This window comes from Sander lucioperca, chromosome 3, assembly GCF_008315115.2.
Source record: "Sander lucioperca isolate FBNREF2018 chromosome 3, SLUC_FBN_1.2, whole genome shotgun sequence".
NCBI lineage: Eukaryota > Metazoa > Chordata > Actinopteri > Perciformes > Percidae > Sander > Sander lucioperca.
This window is the reverse complement of record NC_050175.1, coordinates 12634500-12654637: the sequence shown is the minus strand read 5'-3', so window position 1 is coordinate 12654637 and position 20138 is coordinate 12634500. Positions and strand designations below refer to the sequence as shown.

The following is a 20138-nucleotide window of genomic DNA, read 5'->3' as shown; positions in this document are numbered from 1 at the left end:
TTAATCGGCAAAACCGATGAATCGGTCGACCTCTATGTAAGAGTATGTAATATGAAGAGCGACAACTTTAGAGGCAGCTACACACCGGGCCGATAATCGGCCGTTGGACAGTCTGGCGAGGTCGGTGACTCGAGTCTGTTCGGTGTTCCGTGCCGTCGTCCGTCCGAGGGGCTGTCGGCCCTCATTTTGGCGGACCTGACGTGCTCAGTTGGAGACAGGGCAGTCGGGACTCACCCAGAAATGGCGAGCGGAATGAGCGTGACTAAGCCTCTCAAAATCTGACGAAAATCTTTTAAACTGACCTTTGTTGATCAGAAATGAAGACAGATTCAGCAACTGCATGGCCTATTTCTCGCTTAAAATATTTTCAGAAACACATTTCAGTGAACTATTTTAGTACAATATGAGATTGTATTCTGAACAAGCCACCATAACAGACTGTCTTTGAATTTCCGGAGAAAACAAACCCACGTGACGCGTTTGTCCAATCAGCCGGTTTTCAGTTTTGGGCGACAATACAGATTAGCGCCGCCTGCTGTTATGGAGACGTATTACGTCTCGTCGCTTTGGTGTGTTCCGAGGCACTTTTTTTGACCAACTCGGGGAGACTGATCAGTCCAACTGCCTTTTCTGCCAACGGTCGGCCGTCTGGTTGGTGTGTAACTGCCTTAAAGAGTAGTATTAAAAACCAAAAATACATGTGTAAGGATGCAGGTTGGGGTGGTGGGTGGGTCAAATAACACAGGACTTTAACCCAGGAGCCGGGGTTCATAGCAGAGCACATACACATGCACAGAGATTCCTCAATTTATAATTAGATTTAAGAATTACATAAAGTCTTGACTTGAATGTCACCAGCAGAGGGAACACTCTCAGCTAGCAGGCAACACCAGGTCTTTATTCTTTATTTTAATCCCCATTAGCTTCCACAAATGGAATGCTAGTGTTACTGAAGCATTAAAGATCTCACCTCATCATTAATCCATGGTGCACTACTGCACTTTATAAACCTGAGTGGAGCATGCTCATCCATTAACTTCACTAATTGTCCATGCCATTTTTCGAAGAAATACTTCGCTTTGCATCATTTCCCTCACATACATGCAATCTGATCAAATTATGATCACTGCATCCTATTGCCACTGATACTACCTGTCAACACAGCTCACGTATGTTAGTGAAAATATGCTCAATACAGGTTGAAGTAATAACACAGTCCATTGTGATGGGTCACAGCCTGGATAAGATTGCAAACATCCGCCATAGAAATTAACTTCTTATGTGATGGACCATTTTTAGAAAACCAATCAATATTCAGGTCACCAAGAAGGAATATATATTTACTTTCATCTGTCACTAAATCTAGAGTTTCACATATTCAATTCAAATACTTCACATTAGAACTGAGCGGCCTCTACCAAACAACTAGAATAGGCTTACAGTATGGAAGGTGAATCAGTAGCCATATTAGTTCAATGTCAGTACTTATATCTTTCTGTAGAACTGAAATGTTTTCCTGAACATAACATGCAACTCTGCCACCATATTTGTAGCCATCTATTCTATATAACATAAATACTGCAACAGCCAACTCAGAATCATTAAAAAAAGTAGGCTAGTTTCCATGTGTGTCTCTGATAGTACTAAAAAAGATTCTGTTCATCTCATTAACCTTGCTCCTGAGGTTGCAATCTCTGACTGCAATCCCATCAATTCAAATGTTTGTACTCCTGCATTGATTTTCTATGTAGTCCAGCTTTGTAAACATCCTAGCCATTTCCTGCTTTGGATTCATTGTCGTTTTCAAATCTCCTTATTACCAAATGTCATCTCTTTAAACCTATCTTGGGTGAATTCCAAGCTGGTCTTGAGCTCCTGTACAGTACTTCTCTAATAACGGCATCTAGTATTTTGTTAGTTTCATGCATGATCAGCTGAATGAAGAATTTTAAGTTTTGCTGCTGAAGTAACCTCTCTCAAGTCAAAGAAGAAGATTGTCGGTGATGAAGCTATCTCACTGGTGATAAAGCAAAACAGTCCACAAATTATCCTAGTACAGATGGGGGTTCTCCACACTACAAAGAAAATGAGTAGTATTCTCAAAAACAGCCAGTGAGCATGGCTCGCCTGCTACCCCAATTCCCCCGATGCCATTGCATTGCATTAACATGGTTAAATTTCGTTTAACCATGTATCCAGCTAATTTTTATAGCTCACGTTACTGTATTGTGTGAACAGTAAACTTAAGTTATTATTGTATGTGGCCTTTTCTTGGGGTCAATTGTTCATTACTTTATCATACGGACACACACACACACACACAAATCCATCTGCATGTGTATATGGCATGGTTGATAATCAGGGATCACAGCTCCATACAATCCTAATACCTCCACACATATATACTCTAAAACAAGTTCCTTCCTGAGACTATTTTGCAGAGTACTGGTCGCTGCATCCGGAGCTTAGCGCCACCTAAAATCATTGTGATTGGTTTTAAGAAATGCAAAAAAAAAAACAGAGCATGTTTGTGTATATCCAGGAATGTTGTGTGGAAGAGCCAAACCTTCTTCCGCAGCGCTGTGGAGATATGTCTGGCAATGCGAGACTACACAATCAGGGACTGATTACTCAATGCAAGATGTTTCTCATCCAAATAAAACAGTGCAACGTTTCATTTGCCCAGCACACACTATGTGGTTACAGTAAAAGACTGACAAGTTTTTGTGCAGCACATAAAAGGCAAGGAGGAGAATACTGCCAATCCATCACTCACAGAGAGTTTGGACTCTTGTCCTTTCCCTGCAGTGATTCAACCACTAAGAGCAATTGTCACACTGTCTATGACAGGGTGCACGGTAGAACGCCTGTTCTCCACATGGCACAGCAGGGCATCCATGCTGACAAGTAGTCCTAAATGTTTGTCGCTACTTTATGACAGATTTAAGACAGATGGCAGAGAGATTGGACTATGACGACATTATTGCATCCCCGAAGAGCAAGCCTCCATGTCTTGCACTGTGAAGTCATCTAATAGTAGGAGGATTTAACTTTTGTATATAACTGAGTGTTGCTGGCTATACCACTGATGTTGAAATGTCAAAATTCCACCATCAGGCAACCAACTTGTAGAGTTAAAATGTCATGTTTTCAGGAGTTGCAGGTTAGACACAAAAAACACAAGGCAGGAAGTCAAACAAGACATTACACATTGGACGTGACTCTACAAAATAAAACAGGAAAGTAAAAACCCAGCATCATGGGATAAAAGGTTTGGCTAAAAAAATTATATATGGTCATATATGGTTTTAAACTCTATGGGACTAAAGAAAAGAAAAGAAAAAAAAAAAGAAAATTTCACGGAATTCTCACTGATTTACATTGACTCACCCACCCTGAAAAATGACAAGCATTTCAATTGCCAATCCAGATGACTCAGTCAAAATTTTGTTGACATTAAAGTTAATAAAACAATCATATCTATTTCAACCGTACCTGAAGGAGTACATCAATCCGCAAAGGTCAAAGGGTTATAGCAGCCACAGACTATTTTACCACTGTTACCTTACAGTCATATTTCATTCTCATGTGTTTAATACCTTTCCACTCCCCCATGGTCCCTCGGACTGGTTATCTGAGCTGTTTTGAAAGAGGCCAACCAAACTGTTAGAAAGGCCACCCTCCCTCAGTCGTCCAGCAAGCCTGCCCTGCCAATCGGCCATCCTGTTTCCAGACAGCACAGTCATTTCCCAGCCCAGTGGAGCAGCACTCCCTGACCTCCGCCTCAACCTCCGCCTCAACAGCCCGAGCTCCAGCACCAGCACCAGCACCAGCTCCAGCCCAGAGAGCAGGCTCAGGCCACCTCCACTTATTTATGAGCCATTTCACACAGTGCTGCTCCCATTAGAGACCCAGCCTTGGCCCACCTTACACGGCACTCTTCTTGCACTTAACACATAGAGTACACCAGCAGGGCCAGGGGGACATGGGCAGTGGGTGGGGATGGTGGCCAGCTTGGGGAGACCATTAGACCTGTCACAGAGGTACTGCCACACACCCAGCTCAAGATGACAATCAATCAGAGAAAGGCAAACATATATCAATAATTCCCTGCTGACAGCTGCTAGGAGACAGCAATCACTACATCTAGCACAATCTTTTATTACTGTATCACCTTTTGAAATATGTGATGTATAGCTATTTGACTATCCTTAGGGAAATAATCACCCACTGATCTAATTTAACGATGCACAACACTTGATGGGTTACATTTATTGAACCATAATTGGACATTACATCTAGGGCTGAACGATTTTTGAAAATAATCTAATTGCGATTTTTTTCCCAAATATTGCGATTTCGATTCGATTATTTTTTTAAACTTTGTCTTCTGTATTATTCAACAAAGAAACAATAAATCATTTTATAGTATGAACAACACACAATTACACACTAGACAGTTAAAAAAGTAAAATTATAGTATATATACACACACACACACACACACACACACACACACACACACACACACACACACACACACAGTGTATTTTTTTTTTTTTTACAGTGCACAGAGGAGCTGCCTCCAGCCCCTCCCCCTCGGGAAGTTGCGTGCTGCCGAGTGCACTTGTTCAGAGAAGCTATTGTTACGTTAGCTAGTTGCTGGTGTTCTTGCCGTGGGATTAACTGTACTAATAAAACCGCTGAAACACCGCGGCCACGCTGCTGTGGAAGCTCCCCGAACGTCATTTATCAGAGTCTGGTTGTTACCCCTCTCAGTGGCAGCTCCTCCACTCATATCTTTATAACGGAGCTAACCGCTAACCGGAGCTAACCGCTAATCAGAGCTAGTTGCCAACCGAGCCTTCAGTTCTGCGTGTCTGTATTCATTAACTGCACGTATGGACTCGAACCACCAGAATAAAACCCTTCATTTTATTAAAATGGCTGTAAAAGTTTTAAACTACAACTCAGAGTTGTTTGAATGACAGAAATCAGTTCAAGGTACAGTGTAGCGTTAGCGTGCTAAGTTGATGCTTTCTCTGCGGAGTGCAGACTGATTTGCTCTCGCGAGTCATGTGACCAAATCGCAGCCTTTGCGATTAGGAAATCGCGTTTTAACATATCGCGATATTATCGCAAATGCAATTAATCGTTCAGCCCTAATTACATCATTTCTCATTCCTTTCATTGGAGCTGAACTGTTAGGCTACTCTTAGCAGGAAACATTGATTCACAAAACCATACGAGACGTTAATAAGAAACTGCTTATGCATGACTGAAAACAAGATTAGTCTGAGCTGGTAACATTCAAACACTGCATGAAGCCAGTGAATATTAGCTTGTTTACTTTACACCAGAATGGAGGTGACAACGTTGACTGAAAGACCTAGAAGCTATTTATAGAGAAAAAGAGATGAAGACCCACCTGTGATTGTGACAAAGGCGTAGCCCTCCTCGCCCAGTAGTGGATTGATCAGTCCGCAGCTGTAGTTGCTATTGGGCTCCAGCACAACTGTCAGCACACTAGTCATAGAGAATAGCCCTTCCTCATTGGCCACCAATGAAGTGGTGATATTGTCCGTCAGGTTGCGCCCGGCCCCATCCTGCCATACCACGCCAGCTTCAGGATAACCCCCGTAGGCCACACAAGTCAGGGCCACCTCATCTCCTGGTCGCAGGTTGGATTCAGGCGCTAAAGTCACTACTGGCTTGGAGTAGGGGGCTGGAAGAAAAGTACACCGAAAGAGGAGGAGGAGAGGGGTGAGGTATGGGGTGGGTAAGGGCATGTGAGGATGGAGAGGGGATAAGGGAGCAGTAGACACATACTGAATTTAGTTAGATTCTCTGCAGTGACAGTCACCCTGGGAACTGTTTGACATGATTCCCATTAAATTCTTAATTATATTTAGGGAGCTTAGCATAACACAGTGCTTAAGATCCCACAGACACATACAGCATCTGTGGCACATCCCGATGCTGCATCACTACACTCTTAACACCACTCTCTCTAGAGACCCAAAGCCCTGAGCCACTCCCAGAGGAGGAGGAGGTGGAGGTGGGCAGGCCGAGGAGAAAACTGGCAGGCTCAGAGATTTGGGACGACTCAACCTATAGCATGAAAAGAGCGTAGAGGGATGGAGGTGAGGGGTGAATCCTCCGCCTCGGTTGAAATCACGCTTCTTCAATCCCTTGAGCTAAAACATGAGTATAGAGGTGGCAGAGAAATAGGCTGCTGTATTCCCAGAACTAATCATTGCACAACAAACAATGGGGTGGAGCTGAGAGCGAGATGAAATAAGTTTGCCTGAGCTGCTTTTTGAAAAGTGGACTCTCAACACAAAGATAGATTTAGCGTGGTACACACACTAACTTCCCCAGCTGTCCATTTGACTGACAGGCACATTTCCATTGAGGGCTCCTTTCATTTTCTTCCAGCACAGCATGAAGGAAGTGTACAATGTTAACTGTAAATGTTGGCTAAAAATAGACCATCTATAAATCTAATGCATAAAATGGAACCAATTTGTCACTGCTGGAGACAATGTTTTCCCTCTCCCCAGTCATGAAAAAAAAATGTTATTCATTAACACCGCCTAATGTACATCCATCCTTGGAGAATACAGGAACAATCGCACAACAGATATAGAAATGCGAGAAGGAAGAAAAAGGCACACAGTATCATCATAAATAAATAAAAGGCTCTCAGCTGTGAAGGTGGGCGATGTAGTCAAACAGCAGAGAAGATGTTAGTGATGGCTGATTGACCGTAACAACAGCTAATAATCAAAGTCAGCAGATATTGACCATGACAGACCACAATCAGCATTCATTGACCAAAAGCACTGCTCAGCAGCCCTGAGGAAACTGTTTATCACCTGCTCACGTCTTGTGAGAAGAAATGATCATAAATCACCTTCTCCATAGGTAATTGTATAATACATTTTATTGTGTGCCATTAGTGTATATGTGTGTATAAGTGCTGAGCTCAAATCACTTTTAATGCAATCAATTCAAAGTGGAAAAAGAAATTATGATGCAAACATTAGCCAATGACACAGCATTTATCCATCATGTAGGCAATGTATTGAACATACTGCACAGAAAGAATCCTTAAAACATAAATTTTACATGTGTTTTAGTTCATGGGACCATTATATTATCATTATCATTATATTATGTCTTACTTTCATACAATAAACCTGTGTCTGTGTGTGTGCATGTGTGTGTGTGTGTGTGTGTGTGTGTGTTAGTATTTGAAATACTAACACATCTTGAAACAAATGTGTTAGTGGGATAACTATTGTGCAGTATTTTAAAATGTAATTCTTTCAGTTTATTGGGGATAACAAATTTGTACGGTAGAAGCCATGTTGATTCCCAATGAATGTTAGAATAAAAAGAGTTCCAAACTAATTTCCCCCATGGAGTGATTTTCCTTTTGCTGTAGAAATAATTCCTTATATGTTTATTGGTACATTTATGACTTTTAATATTTATTCCATTAACAAATAAGGTTGGATCCAATTCTTGCAATTCTTGACATTTCATTAGTTGAAGAATTCCACTAGGTATAGTCTAAGAAATTCCTATCAACCCAGTGTTGTAGATATAAAGAATTATTATGTCTGGTTATGAATTCATTGTTCCATATAATAGTTCTGTGTGGAGAAAAATTATGAAGCGCCTGCTAATGAAATTTTGACCTTTAACTTTTGCGATCATTTAATTTCATTATAACTACATTGTAATACAAATTGGAGGCCTCCCATGTCCAAATATGGTCTGTGAAATTAAGTTAGTATTTGTAGTAATAGTAGTATTTCTTCCTGGATGATGATTTTTTTTGTCTTTTTGTTTGCCATTTGTTCTGTAAGAAAAGGTCATCAGTCTGTGTGTGTGTGTGTGTGTGTGTGTGTGTGTGTGTGTGTGTGTGTGTGTGTGTGTGTGTGTGTGAAAACAATTGTATAATGTTTTCTGTGCTCTAGAGAAGTTATGATAAGTTAACCAATGCTCAGGCTTGTAGAGAAATTATATGCAGCCTGCATTACAGACTGGCAGTGGAGTTGTAAAGATATGGGCATTCCTAACAAAAGATGCTAGGTTGCATCATGGGAAATGTAGAACATTTTTTGGCTTTATCCCTACCACGGACTAAAATTCAGATATCTGGGCTTAAATGTTGAAATCTGTCTTTTGTGAATCCCCCGACTTTATGGAAGTGCTATACTAAATTGCTGGAGCGCTTTAAAATAAGGGAATTAAATGAAGAAACACATCAATTTATCATTGAACTATAAAATGTAAAAAACTTGGGTGGTAGGAAATTGTGAGTTTAAGGTTGCCCTTTTTCTGACATTTTTGCTTGATAAAATGATTCTGAAAGAGAATTTAAGTAAATACTATTTATAAATGTTAATTTAGCTTATTTGCAGCCCGTCCCTTGTTAGGGCAGTGTTTTTTTGGCAATGTGTGTATCTACTTTGTGCGTGCCACTGGTTATTAGTGTCCATGTGCATGTTAATCTGTTTCTGCACATGTCATGGTTGTCACAGATTGACTCACCGGCCACCTGCAGCAGCAAAGAAGCACTGCCGTAGTCTTGCACCCTGGCGAAGCAGGTATAGCTGCCTTCATCGGCCACCACCACCCTGCTCAGCAGGAGTGAAGCGTTGCCCAGGCCCAGCTGGGCGGGGAACAGGCTGGTACGGTTGACGAAGCTCTCGGCCTGGTCCACCAGCTGGTCGCGTCCCCCCCAGTACCCATGCACACTGCGTTTGGTGTCTGTCAGCTGCCAGAAGACGCTCAGATCAGACAAGTTGAAGGGGTTGGCGTGGCTGAAGGAGCAGTTGAGTGTGGCATCACTGCCGTGCAGCGCCACCACTGGCTGCTCCGGGACGGTCAATTCCAACACAGCTATAAGAGAGGAGGTGGGACATATAAGTGATGTCAATAAAAAAAAAAATCCCTGAATTGAATTAAACAATTGTGTTTTTATCTAAGTAGAGAGGGGTGTGTTTTGCTGTAAGCTGTCTCAAAATATATTAAAGAAAAATATATCTTGACTCTGTGGTCTTCATTGTGTCAATCATATAACACCACCAACCTGTAACCTAGGTAGTCTAAAATAGGCAATAACAGTATTAGTAAATAGAATTTGGTTCAGGTCTAGTACAGTATTCACTGAATCACAGCATTAATTCAGTGTGCTGTGTTCAAATGTGACAGACTGACATCTACTCAAAATTGTAATGTCTTTGAAAAAGAAAATCAATGCAGTATTTTGAAATATATGCAGAAACTGCTTCAGAAACATCCATTTTGTTTGCGCAGCGTGGTAGCATAGCTACCATAGCGTAGAGAGGAATGAAGAGGAGAGATCGGGAGGTAAGCACTAGGACTTTGTTTGTGTTCCTATTGGCTTTACCTCCTGGCGATGGCTCAGTGTGCTAAAACTTAGCGAAGGAAGCAACAACATCTTTATAACTTTAGTTAAATTGTTGGTTAAATCTAAAAAAAAATATCTGTTGGGGTGTGTGTGTGTGAGGGGTAGAACTGTGTGCTTTTGTGGTAATGAAAGGTGACTCTGCTTTTCACCAAACGCTTCTACTCAAAGGCAGCTGATTTTTCTGTGCACATGCATGTGTGTTTGTGTGTGTGTTTGCACTTTTGTGTGTCGTTTGTCTAGACTAGGCCAACAGCAAAGAGTACACTGCATAATCATTTTGGATTAGTAGCCATCTCAGGCAGTCCAGAGTACATCCATAGTATTCTCAAGAGTCAGCATTCTCCATTGATCCCTGTCTGCTCTTTTTACAACTCCGAAACACTCATCAGCATCACAGGGGAGAGAAAAAAGCCAGTCGGCCCTTGGAGCAATACACTCTACTTTATGCTCAGCCTCTCTAATTGTTATAATCACAGCGGCATATTAGCCTCCTCACCCCTTTTTGAGCTCTGCCTATCAGACAGCCAATGTCAATGTTGAATCGCTTTGCTGTGAAGGTGATTTGACTGCTGCAGAGGTGCAATAATTACTTCCCCTATTAACAACAAACAAGTCTTTCATCTGAGTGAGTTCATATATGGATGGGTACTGCTCAGTCAAGGCAGACCTATTTTCAATCACATTCAGCCATTCCCAGCTAGGTAGCCTCTCCACATCACACCCCAAACAACCTGCTCGACTGTAGGAACAGTGCCACCTACTGACTAACCTCACAAGTGCAGACACGTGGGACAGAAAAATGCACAGATCGCTGTCCAAATACCCCATGCCCCATCTAAACCTGGGTGTCTGGGCCAAAATAGCCCAGGGAAAGCCTTATATAGTGAATGACACAATCATTTTACAATTTAAAAACATTCAAAACAAAAACACATTTAAGTGATGGGCACTTCTAGAAGATATATTATTTCCTCCTCAAATATTGCATCACATTAAAGTAGAAACAGGAAACATTGTGTGACTAATCAATGGCATTACCATGTTTTGAATAAAACTTAAAACGTAACATAATTTATCATAGTTTTTCATAATTTTGACCTGGAGCAAATCAAAGCCTCTATACCAACCAAGTGCCAGTCACACAACAATTCTCTGACCACCCTGGTGTGAGCAGCAGAGGGTGTTTTCCTTCACTGTGATTACAAAAGCTCTTCTGGTGTTGTGGGGGTTTTCTATCATCCGTATTATGCCCACATTGACTCAGCTGGGCTACAGCACGGCAGACAATAATAAGGAGTTATCAGGGCAAAGCATGGCAGGAGCGGCCGGTACTGTGTCGCCATCAATAGGAAGGGATAATCAAGCAGATTTCTGGAGTGTGTATTTATGCTGTCTTTGGAGGTGGCACAACCTTTGCCATAATGAATAGGTCGCTGTAGTTTTTTGTAGGAGTGGAGGGTCAGTGACAGCCCTCTCCGAGACGTGCATGTTGAAGGAGGAGGAGAGAGAGCAATTAAATCACTCCCCGAGCAGCCTGGTATGACTCACACCAGGAAGGGGGAAGGGAAAGAGGGAAACAGAGAGAAAGGCCGACATTGAGCTCACACTTAAAGATAATATCTGGAAACAAGTCAAGGAAGAGGCTGTGGTGGAGCCTCACACACTAATCCCTCAACAGGGACCAAAGCCATATCAGAGAGGAGAGAGAGATAGAAACCCCCCCTTTCTCAGTCCATATCCCTGCCTCACTCCTCCTCTTTCACTCACTGCTTCTTTAACCGGTAACCTACCACTAGCTCCAAGGCCTTGGGAGGATGCAGCTCTACACAGGGACCTTGTGTAGAGACACCGACCATTGCTTGGAAAGGGAATTCAAGGGGAGCATTTTGCATTGTATCGAGAGGATTGGACAGGAGAGAAGGGCAAGCTAGGCCGGCTGACGTCATGGAAAGCGCACATCTGATGTCCTATTCGTCAAAGGTGAAATACCACGAGCCAAAGCGAATCACTGCGCACTTGGGCTGTTTTTGATCTGCTGCTGTTTACACCAAACAGCATCTTCTGTATGGTAGCTGACTGTTTGATCGTCTCTCCTCAGCTCTGCTCTCAACATGAAAAAACATGCATTCTCTAAAGAGACAAGTGTAAGTAGCAGAGGTTAAAGATAACTACACAGGTGGTCTTTGGTTAAGGGGCCGGGCAGCACCTTGTAGCCAGGCCCGTGGTGTCTTCTCAGGAGTAAGTGGGGATCTCGCCTCTCCCTTCTCCCTCTCGATAAAGAGATGCTCAGAAGCCATAGAGGGCAGGCTGGGAGACGTCAGGCTGTGGGGATTTACACACTGCACTTTGTGTTTATGGGCCTCAGCTCTGTTTGAGTGCCTGCGAGACAGAGACAGGCACTTTCACAGCCGACATGAAATAAACTCATTACAGCCTTCCTGAGCGCTGGCAACAGGCCCTGCTTAGCAGCGAGGCACAGGGCTGGCTAGAAAACGCTGCAAGTGATCTTCACACTGCTCTCCACTCTACTTTCAAGACTACCCACACCCTTGTCAGTATCAACACCAACTTTCATCATGCCTTCATTAGGTGTGCTGCTGGATTTGCTTCAACCATGTTATTTGTATAGTGAACTGATGCTAGCTAGGCACATGAGGTGAGCATGGAGGCTGAGTGTGAGACAGGGAGGGCGTGGGATGTAAGCAGGAGGATTACAGCTTTTAAAGGGAGGGTGCTTGCAGGGTGACGTGCAAGGCTGTTGGTAAATAAAATCTAGTGAGTGCACATGCACACACCCACATGCACAACATCAGATAACTGGACTGAGATTTGTAGCCTTCACCAGTCAATCTAGTTATGTAGATAGGCATTATGTATGTAAGTATGTATTTAGCAGGGGTCTGGCTATAATATGACAATATACTGAGGATACATGTGTGAGTATGCTGCAAGAGTGTTTATGATCATTTGTTTGTTTTTTTTCCACTGTGAAAACTGGTCACTTTGTAATCCGTTAACGGACATTAAATCAAGCCTCCTATGGCCACATTAAAGCCTACAATACTCAAATTAAACCAACTCAATAGAGAGGACTTGAGAAAAATTGTGTCTTTCTCAAGAGGCTAAAATTCTTTTGATCATCCTTCATTTATATCCAAAGACATAAGCCGAGCGAGAGCCACGATATGCTCCAAAGGTAGTGAGTTTGCAAGATTCTCTCAGTTTATCCCTTCTGGGAAAAAAATACTGATCAGTTCAGATAATGATCAATTCTGTATGAGTCAGATATTTAAATGATGGTTATTTCATTTCTGCTGTCGTTTATTGACTTAATAACTAGAGAGGAATGATTTTGCGCAAAACATGTTGTGTAGAAGCAGTAACAAGTGATTAAACAAGTATTCCAATGGATTGCCTTAGTCTTCCACAGTGCTGTTGGTAAGGGAAACTGGTAAAAGTACAATGTTAGTGAGCATTGGCGTTAATCAGTAAACAGTAACAATTGAATCAGTATCAATAAACTGCAAGTAATATCGAGTTGCACACACTGTCCCCACACACAGTTTCATGCAGAAACAGAGAATGAATTGATATTCCACACCTTTATGACTTCTGACAGCTCCACAGCAAAACACTGTCTGAGGAATTGGACACAAGGTACTCTGACACTACAGTGGAGACACTGTAACAAAGCTGCTCTGGAGCAGCGAGGTTCCCATCAGCATGACCAGCAACAGTCAAATACACACCGTGTACACAGTGCTTGTACACACAGGTACACAGGTCGGTACAAACACACACACACACACACACACACACACACACACACACACAATATAACGGAAAGCAGAGATTTTTAAGTAAGTAATTTCTGCAGTTTTCTGCAAAGATTATTTTCACAATTCACTGACTTTAGATGAGGTTCACATATTGATGTCCAGCACACACACAGTTCAATACCAAAGTCAGGGTCTTCCAGCTCAATAAGCAAATACAACTTCCAACTTTTGACAAATATCAACACACAATAATTAGCACTTCACAGCCTCTCCTCACTGTCACATTGAATGACAGACAGTGAACAGAGCTATTTACACATCAGTGGAGCCATTTGTTAAATAATATATACAATAAGAACACATCTTTAGAGGGTATGTCTAAAACCCTGCTGAAACCTATGACATGGGAGGAGGAAGTATTAATATGATTTCACACATAAGGAAAATCAAGCAGTAGCACTGGAGGGGGAAATATTGACACAGCAAAGTAAACAGGTGCAATACTAACAGACTGCAATGACATTAGGGTTTAGTCGGGCAAAAAGACAAGCAGGAGAAATATGCTTTAACAACACTGCCCCCCTCTGTTAAAGAACTTAACTGCAGCGCAAAACATTTTCACTCGGGACATTTTGCAGCATCTGGACATCAAAGGATTTTGCTCAAAGGATCAGTGAGCCCTTTCATACCAATTATTCTTATGATATAACCAATCCATGTAAAAGTCTGAGGGAAAAGCTAGCTTTTGATTTCATGCCGTCAGGAGCAGATGTAGATGTCCATAATACTTCCTGTAAAATCATCTGGGAGCGATGGGTGTGTGCACAGTAAGCATGATTTGGTTTGAAAATTAGCAACCTGAAAAAGAGTCTGTGTCTTGAGCAGCAGTTTTCAAATGGCCCCTCAGTGAAAAAAGGCACAATATGGATGGGATTAAGTGAGATTTAAAGCCTTCTGCGGTGTAAAAGGGTCACTTTCAACATTAAGCTCTGAACATAATCTCTTCCTTTCCCATTTCTGCACCAGGAACTCATCATGGAATGTGAATGACCTCACTCAGGGAGAGATACAGGTGATGGCAGATAGGGAAGACAAGAACTCTGACTTGCTTATTTTCAGCAATGTCATAAATGAAGATGGGACTCAATATTGTGCTATTATCTCTTTTTTCGCTGTTTCTTTCTCCCTATCTCTGCTCCCTCTGTCTTGCTTCCTTCATGGATGTATGCCTTCTCATATCCCGTCAATAACCTGTTAATGGGCTCCGGCTGTAAGATAATAGTTCCAGCTGAAGAAGAACAGTGGGCAGATAAAGACAAGCTTCTGGCTTATGAGCCTGAGAGACAGAGAGCCTTTGATGAGCAGGAGGCTGGTGATGGAAAAGGGATTAGCGGTGTGGCGCAAAGGGAAGTTTAGCAAGGTAGCAGAAGTGTCATGGGGTCAGATCTGACTTGAGTGAAGCTAAATTCTCATCATGGCAGGCTACATCCACTATGACCATCATTACAGAGGAGCCAGGAAGAGTAGATGAGGAAGACCAAGAGGATATTTTTTGGTATTTCTCTGATGAGGCAGGTGTTTTCCATCTGCTGTCTTTTGAAATTATTTTTTTTTGCTCTTTCACAGGTCCATATCCTTTGCTGATTCACGGCTTAATGCATCAGAAGTGATGCGAGGTTAAGCATGGGTCAGTTTGTCACCAGCTGTGCGTTGTCTCGATGACAAAGCCCTTGTGCCTGACATCACCACGCCACATCACAGAGGCAACACCCTGGAGGTGGGTGTCTCCCTGTGTCAGCTGCTGCGTTGCTTCCTCAGCAATTCAGTAGCTGTGATGCTTTCCAAGCACAGATCAGCATCCGTTCAACCCATTCATCACAGCCCACTAGACACACATATGGCTCCAGGCCCCTCTTACCCTCCAGATCTGCAATCTCGGCATATTAACCATATCAATTTTTTAACAATCCCACAGGGCAGCATTTTTAGGACTTGTTGAAATAATCATGAGGTGCTTGTTGGGTAATGCACTCTGTTTCAATGAGCGCACTGTGAGAAAAGAAGAGCTGGGAAACGGTGAAACAGAGGCAAGCCAAAAGAGACTGGTCATTATGTATGCATTGCGGCGAAACCAATCTTTGTTGAGCCGGTTCTCGATTGTTTTTAAAAGGATACTTCACTGGACGCAATCAAATTAGCAAGAACATCACTGATATGGGGTAATAACCCTAAATTGAATTTGTGCACAGGCTTAAGTGTCACCTCTCTACAGAATCAATTGCTGTAAAGAGAAAAGGAGGACAGGAAGTGGGCATTTATAGTTAGCAGACCTTTAAAAAGTACACCAGAGATGCAGGCATGAGCAGGCTATTTTCACGCTCCGGAGCCCTGCCATAATGTCTGCCTACCGACTACTATGCTAGATGCAATCTATCCAATTATGCTAATTAATTTGAATTACCTTACAGCTCCCATCACTGAGAGTGAAATCCGGTCAGCTTTCCATTTCTGCATTTGCATGAATACAATTCTCTTTCATTGTTTGGGTGCTCTGGCAGCCTAGTGGCTGTGCTAACTGAACAGAGAGTATGACAACAACAAGCAATTAGCTAGACAGCCTCCTGTTAGCTCTGCCACTGGCTGGCACTGCTGTGCTGGAGTGAGCCAAGGATGTTACTCTACTCAGCTACTGTCATTAGTGTACATATATATTGACATTTCATGCATTTTGCTGACATTTATAAACACTATGGGTTATAATGAGTGTGGTAAAAATAAACCTAAGCAACTACCAGGGTCAAGGGTCAAAGCCAGACTGGGTTGGTGGTGTAGCAGATTTTCCTCATTTCTGCTTCCTCAATAGTGCATTTAAGCACAAAAACAACAACCCCTTACAGACAACCCTCTTCACTGCTGCCATGACACAACAGCTGTGCAGTGCCGTATGAGTAACATCAGGAAGAGGTTTCACAGAGAATGATCCATCATCTGACTACTGAGTCAGGATACAGCTACGAGCTACAGAGACAATGTCACTGCGTTGGGATGACAGTGTTGTCATGTGCTGTCCTTGTGGTTTCTTCCACAAATACTGTTCTCACAATAGGAAGTGTGTTGGCAAGACTACAAAGTGTAATTGTGTCTACTGATATGGGCACTTGCAGGAGTTATCGAGTAACACGGCTGAAGTAAAGGAGGATTAGAGCCAGTCATCCCAGCAAGGGACCTGGAGACCCTGAATCATATCGACACATTTTAACCATTTATTTATGTCCACATGAAGAAAAATGGTACAGGGACAAAAATATTACAGATGCAGTACAATACATACGCAAACTCATGGACAAGTGGCATGCAGCAGGGTTCACAATATCACTTAATAAGCACAATACTCAGTTCTTAAGGGTATAAGTAGCAAAGTCTCCGCCATATGTGGCAGCTGCCAATAATAGCAGATATGGCACAGTACTTTGCAAGGTGTTTAGCTCTCTTTTTGGCCATCCCAAGTTGTTGCAGCCCTCTTACTACCAACCTGTGTGTGTGTCCTAGCCTAGGCTACCAAATATGAAAACGAGTAGTCTGCACTTATAGCCTAGCTCTGAGATGGTGTTTAGGAGTGGTTGGTATTTAACTACCTTGGTGTAGAAAGCCTCCTCCATGCTGGAATCAAAGGTGCAGGTTGAGGATGATTTGAATCGCTTTAGATCTTTTATACTGCCAAAGATGTGCGAGTTTATTCCTGCTCACCTTCTTGCGCCGCTGGCCATATAGGTCGCTTCTGTCTCCAGGGAGGGCAAGATGGTTTCACGCAGGTAACCCAGCTGTCCGCGAAACCAGTCAGCTGTTAAAGCCTGTGTGGGATGAGGCCGTATCAGCGGGAACTTCTTCAGGACTCTTGCCACATATTTCAGGATTTGTAATCCGAAAGGTTTACCACTGTTGCTTTCCGCTGTAAAAAGTTCTTGAAAAATATTCCGTTAAGCAATATCGCGAGCGTTATCCACTTTCCTGGATCGCTGGAGGAAATAAACTTCTGCTCGGGCTACCGGCTGGTGTTCAAGCAATCCCTGTAGGTTTTCTCATGGATCTGGAAAGCCATCCAATGCTGTTCAGACAGCGGATGGACGTACTGCTGGAAGGCATGGTTTGTAAGCTCCTCTACTGATAGATGTTCACAGTAAGGATTGTGAGATAGCAACGGCTTCAGGTAGATTCTCCCCGTGAGTAATACTTGTTTGGGTGCACGCTTGATAGTCGCAATCAAACACTTCCCAGACAGCAAGCCAACATCGTTGGTTTACTGGGCGATATTGCCAATGTGTTGAAAAGTCATCAATTTAGAGTTGACCGGGAAACGACCTGTTGTTGAAAAGCCATCGACATATAGTTGACCTGGAAATATGATGGAAAATCCAGCGATTTTTGGTTGACCGGGAGATCATCGGGTGATAGACCAACGTATTGCACGGACACATCTCATTTCTGGACCCTTGGGACCCATATGATCGGTTAAGTTTGCTTATGTATTGTTCGATATGAACTATTGTACCAAATCAAATGTTGTTACTCGTTAACATGGTTAGTGTCCATCATGCTTTTGGATTCTGCTGAAGACAACTTTTAAAAATAGCTAATGCTAGCTAACATTAGTTAGCATTAGCTAACGTTAGCTAGCAGTAACTAGTCTTAGAATATGATACAAATCAAGTTGGAAATGATGTTTGGCAAGGAAATTATTGGATATGACTGAATTCCATTTGTGCATTATAGCTTTTGGATTTTGCTTAAGACAACTTTTAGAATTAGGTCATGTTAGCTAATGCTAGCTAACGTTAGCAAGCGGTAGCTAGCATTATCTTAGCATACAAATCTATTTTCAACTGATGTTTGGCAAGGCATTGTTTGGGTGTGACTGTATTTGTTGCTCTAATAGTGTTGTAATGTGTTTGTAGAGAGGAAAATGCCAGGTGGAGAGGGAAAAAAGAAAGAGATCACCTGCAGGAGAGACTGAAGCAAGTAAAAAGTAGTGTTGACGAACTGACCGAAGAGCCGGTTAATTAACCCGACTCATGTCACTGAACCGGGAGAATTGAGTGCCATACGTCAATGAACCGACTCACTCCTGTTTTTTTCTTTTACCTCATTCGTGCTGTTGTGTGTAGCTGGTATTCTTCTGCTACTGTGTGTGTAGTAATCTAGCTCATTAGCGCCTCCACTGGAGTGGTGGTGGTAGAATCAATCAGGAAATGAGCTACCTAGACCGCGCACCAGGCTACCAGTGTTGCCAACTCTTTTCCAATGAAAGTCGCTAGCACCAGCTCCAAAAGTCGCTAAAAGTCGTTGGATGACGTCATACGCTCATTTGCATATTGTTGACGTCATTACGCAATCATTTGTATAAAGCTTAGTGGTTGTGTTAGCAAGGTAGATAGAAAGAAATAGAACTCTTTAGCCAAATAATCACAAATTAAATACAGGAATTTATTTTACCTTAGAATTATTACTTAGGTAGCCTATCTTTTAAGTAAAAAGATGAAATTTTACAAAGGGAGGGAAAAAGATCGATAAAGAATTTCTCAAAGAAAGCTGGCTTGCCCAGGTCCAGGCCAGTTCAGCGGCGTCTTTCTCCCGTTGCGTCCTGCTGTCTCTCCTACCTACACCGGCCCCCGCACACCCTGTCCCCCCCTCTCCCCCCCTCTCCTTCTACCTGCCTGTGCAGCAGCACTGCGCACAGTGCGCAGTGCTGCTGCACATGAGGAGAGAGGGGAGAGGCTGCTCCGCTGCTCCTCTGTCACAAAACAGAAGACTGTTTTGGCGGCTACAGGAGAGAAATACCTTGCGTGCTCGCTGGACAATACTGGTGACGTTTCTACAGAAAGTCACCAGATTTGTCGCTAGTCGCTTTTTTGAAAAAAAGTCGCTAAGGTGGTCTGAAAAGTCGCTAAATCTAGCGACAAAGTCTCTAAGTTGGCAACACTGCAGGCTACTGAACGAGGCCGAATGTAACCGCGCAACCGGCCGCTCGAGTTTAATGTAATCAAGCGGTGTCTTGGTTCTCGGTTTGAGTTATTAACCAAGCCTTGTTTCTGGTGCATCTTAGATGATTGTGTTCATGGCAATTCACACATTATCGATGGGGAAGTACATCACATACAAATACACGTCATGTTATCTTGGTAGTTATGTTAAGAGGAGAACTCCGGGCAATTTTACGTTAATCTTGATCGCTATACGTATGTGAGTGTACTGTCGATAGCAAAAAAAAACGAGCCGAATCGGTGGTAGCAACACGGAGCTGTTGCTCCGTGTAGCAGGCCCGACCGGCATCCTTCTACTTCTACTAAGGATGCAGGTCGGGCCTACTAACCCGGCTAACGCAACTAATACACAGTTCGCCACTGCCGAGACTCCTATATTCACCAACGGCAGATGGATCGCACACAAAATGGATATATATGCTACAAATACACAGGGAACTGCTGCTTGATGATTATTACTGAAGCCTGGCTGAACACACTCACTCATCCCAGACGGCAGCTATCAGCTAACAGGGTAGGTGAATTTAAACAATGTCTGAGTTGAAAACGCATCTTGTTGTTATGTAAGGGCCCTGTTCATGTTGCACAGACATTTTAATTGCATTTTGTGTCTGTTAAGAGGCACAAAGGCACTCTTTATGTTACGCCCCCAAAACTGCCGTTTTAGCTAACTGGGAGCTCTCGACATTAGCTGCAGCAGCTCCGTGTTGCTACCACCGATTCAGCTCGTTTTTTTTTGCTATCGACAGTACTCAGATATGTATAGCGATCAAGATTAACGTAAAAATTGCCTGGAGTTCTCCTTTAAATGTTAGAGAAGTGAATGTTGCTACATGGTAGGTAGGCTCATGAGGAGACCGCACACCAGGCTAC

General features: G+C 42.8%; 1 protein-coding gene across 2 annotated transcripts in view; it reads right to left on the bottom strand.

The window, feature by feature from the left end:
• The window catches only part of cd276 (CD276 molecule), a 75754-nt gene that overhangs the window by 47080 nt on the left and 8536 nt on the right, over positions 1 to 20138 (bottom strand). For both annotated transcript variants that reach the window (XR_004101898.2, XM_031281551.2), the window contains exons 3-4: positions 8566 to 8916; positions 5429 to 5725 (exon numbers count right to left, since the gene is read on the bottom strand). Coding sequence is in view for 1 of the 2 variants with exons in the window: in XM_031281551.2 (XP_031137411.1) it covers positions 5429 to 5725; positions 8566 to 8916 (648 nt within the window). In the remaining variant the exon portion in view is untranslated. The remainder of the gene's footprint in view (positions 1 to 5428; positions 5726 to 8565; positions 8917 to 20138) is intronic.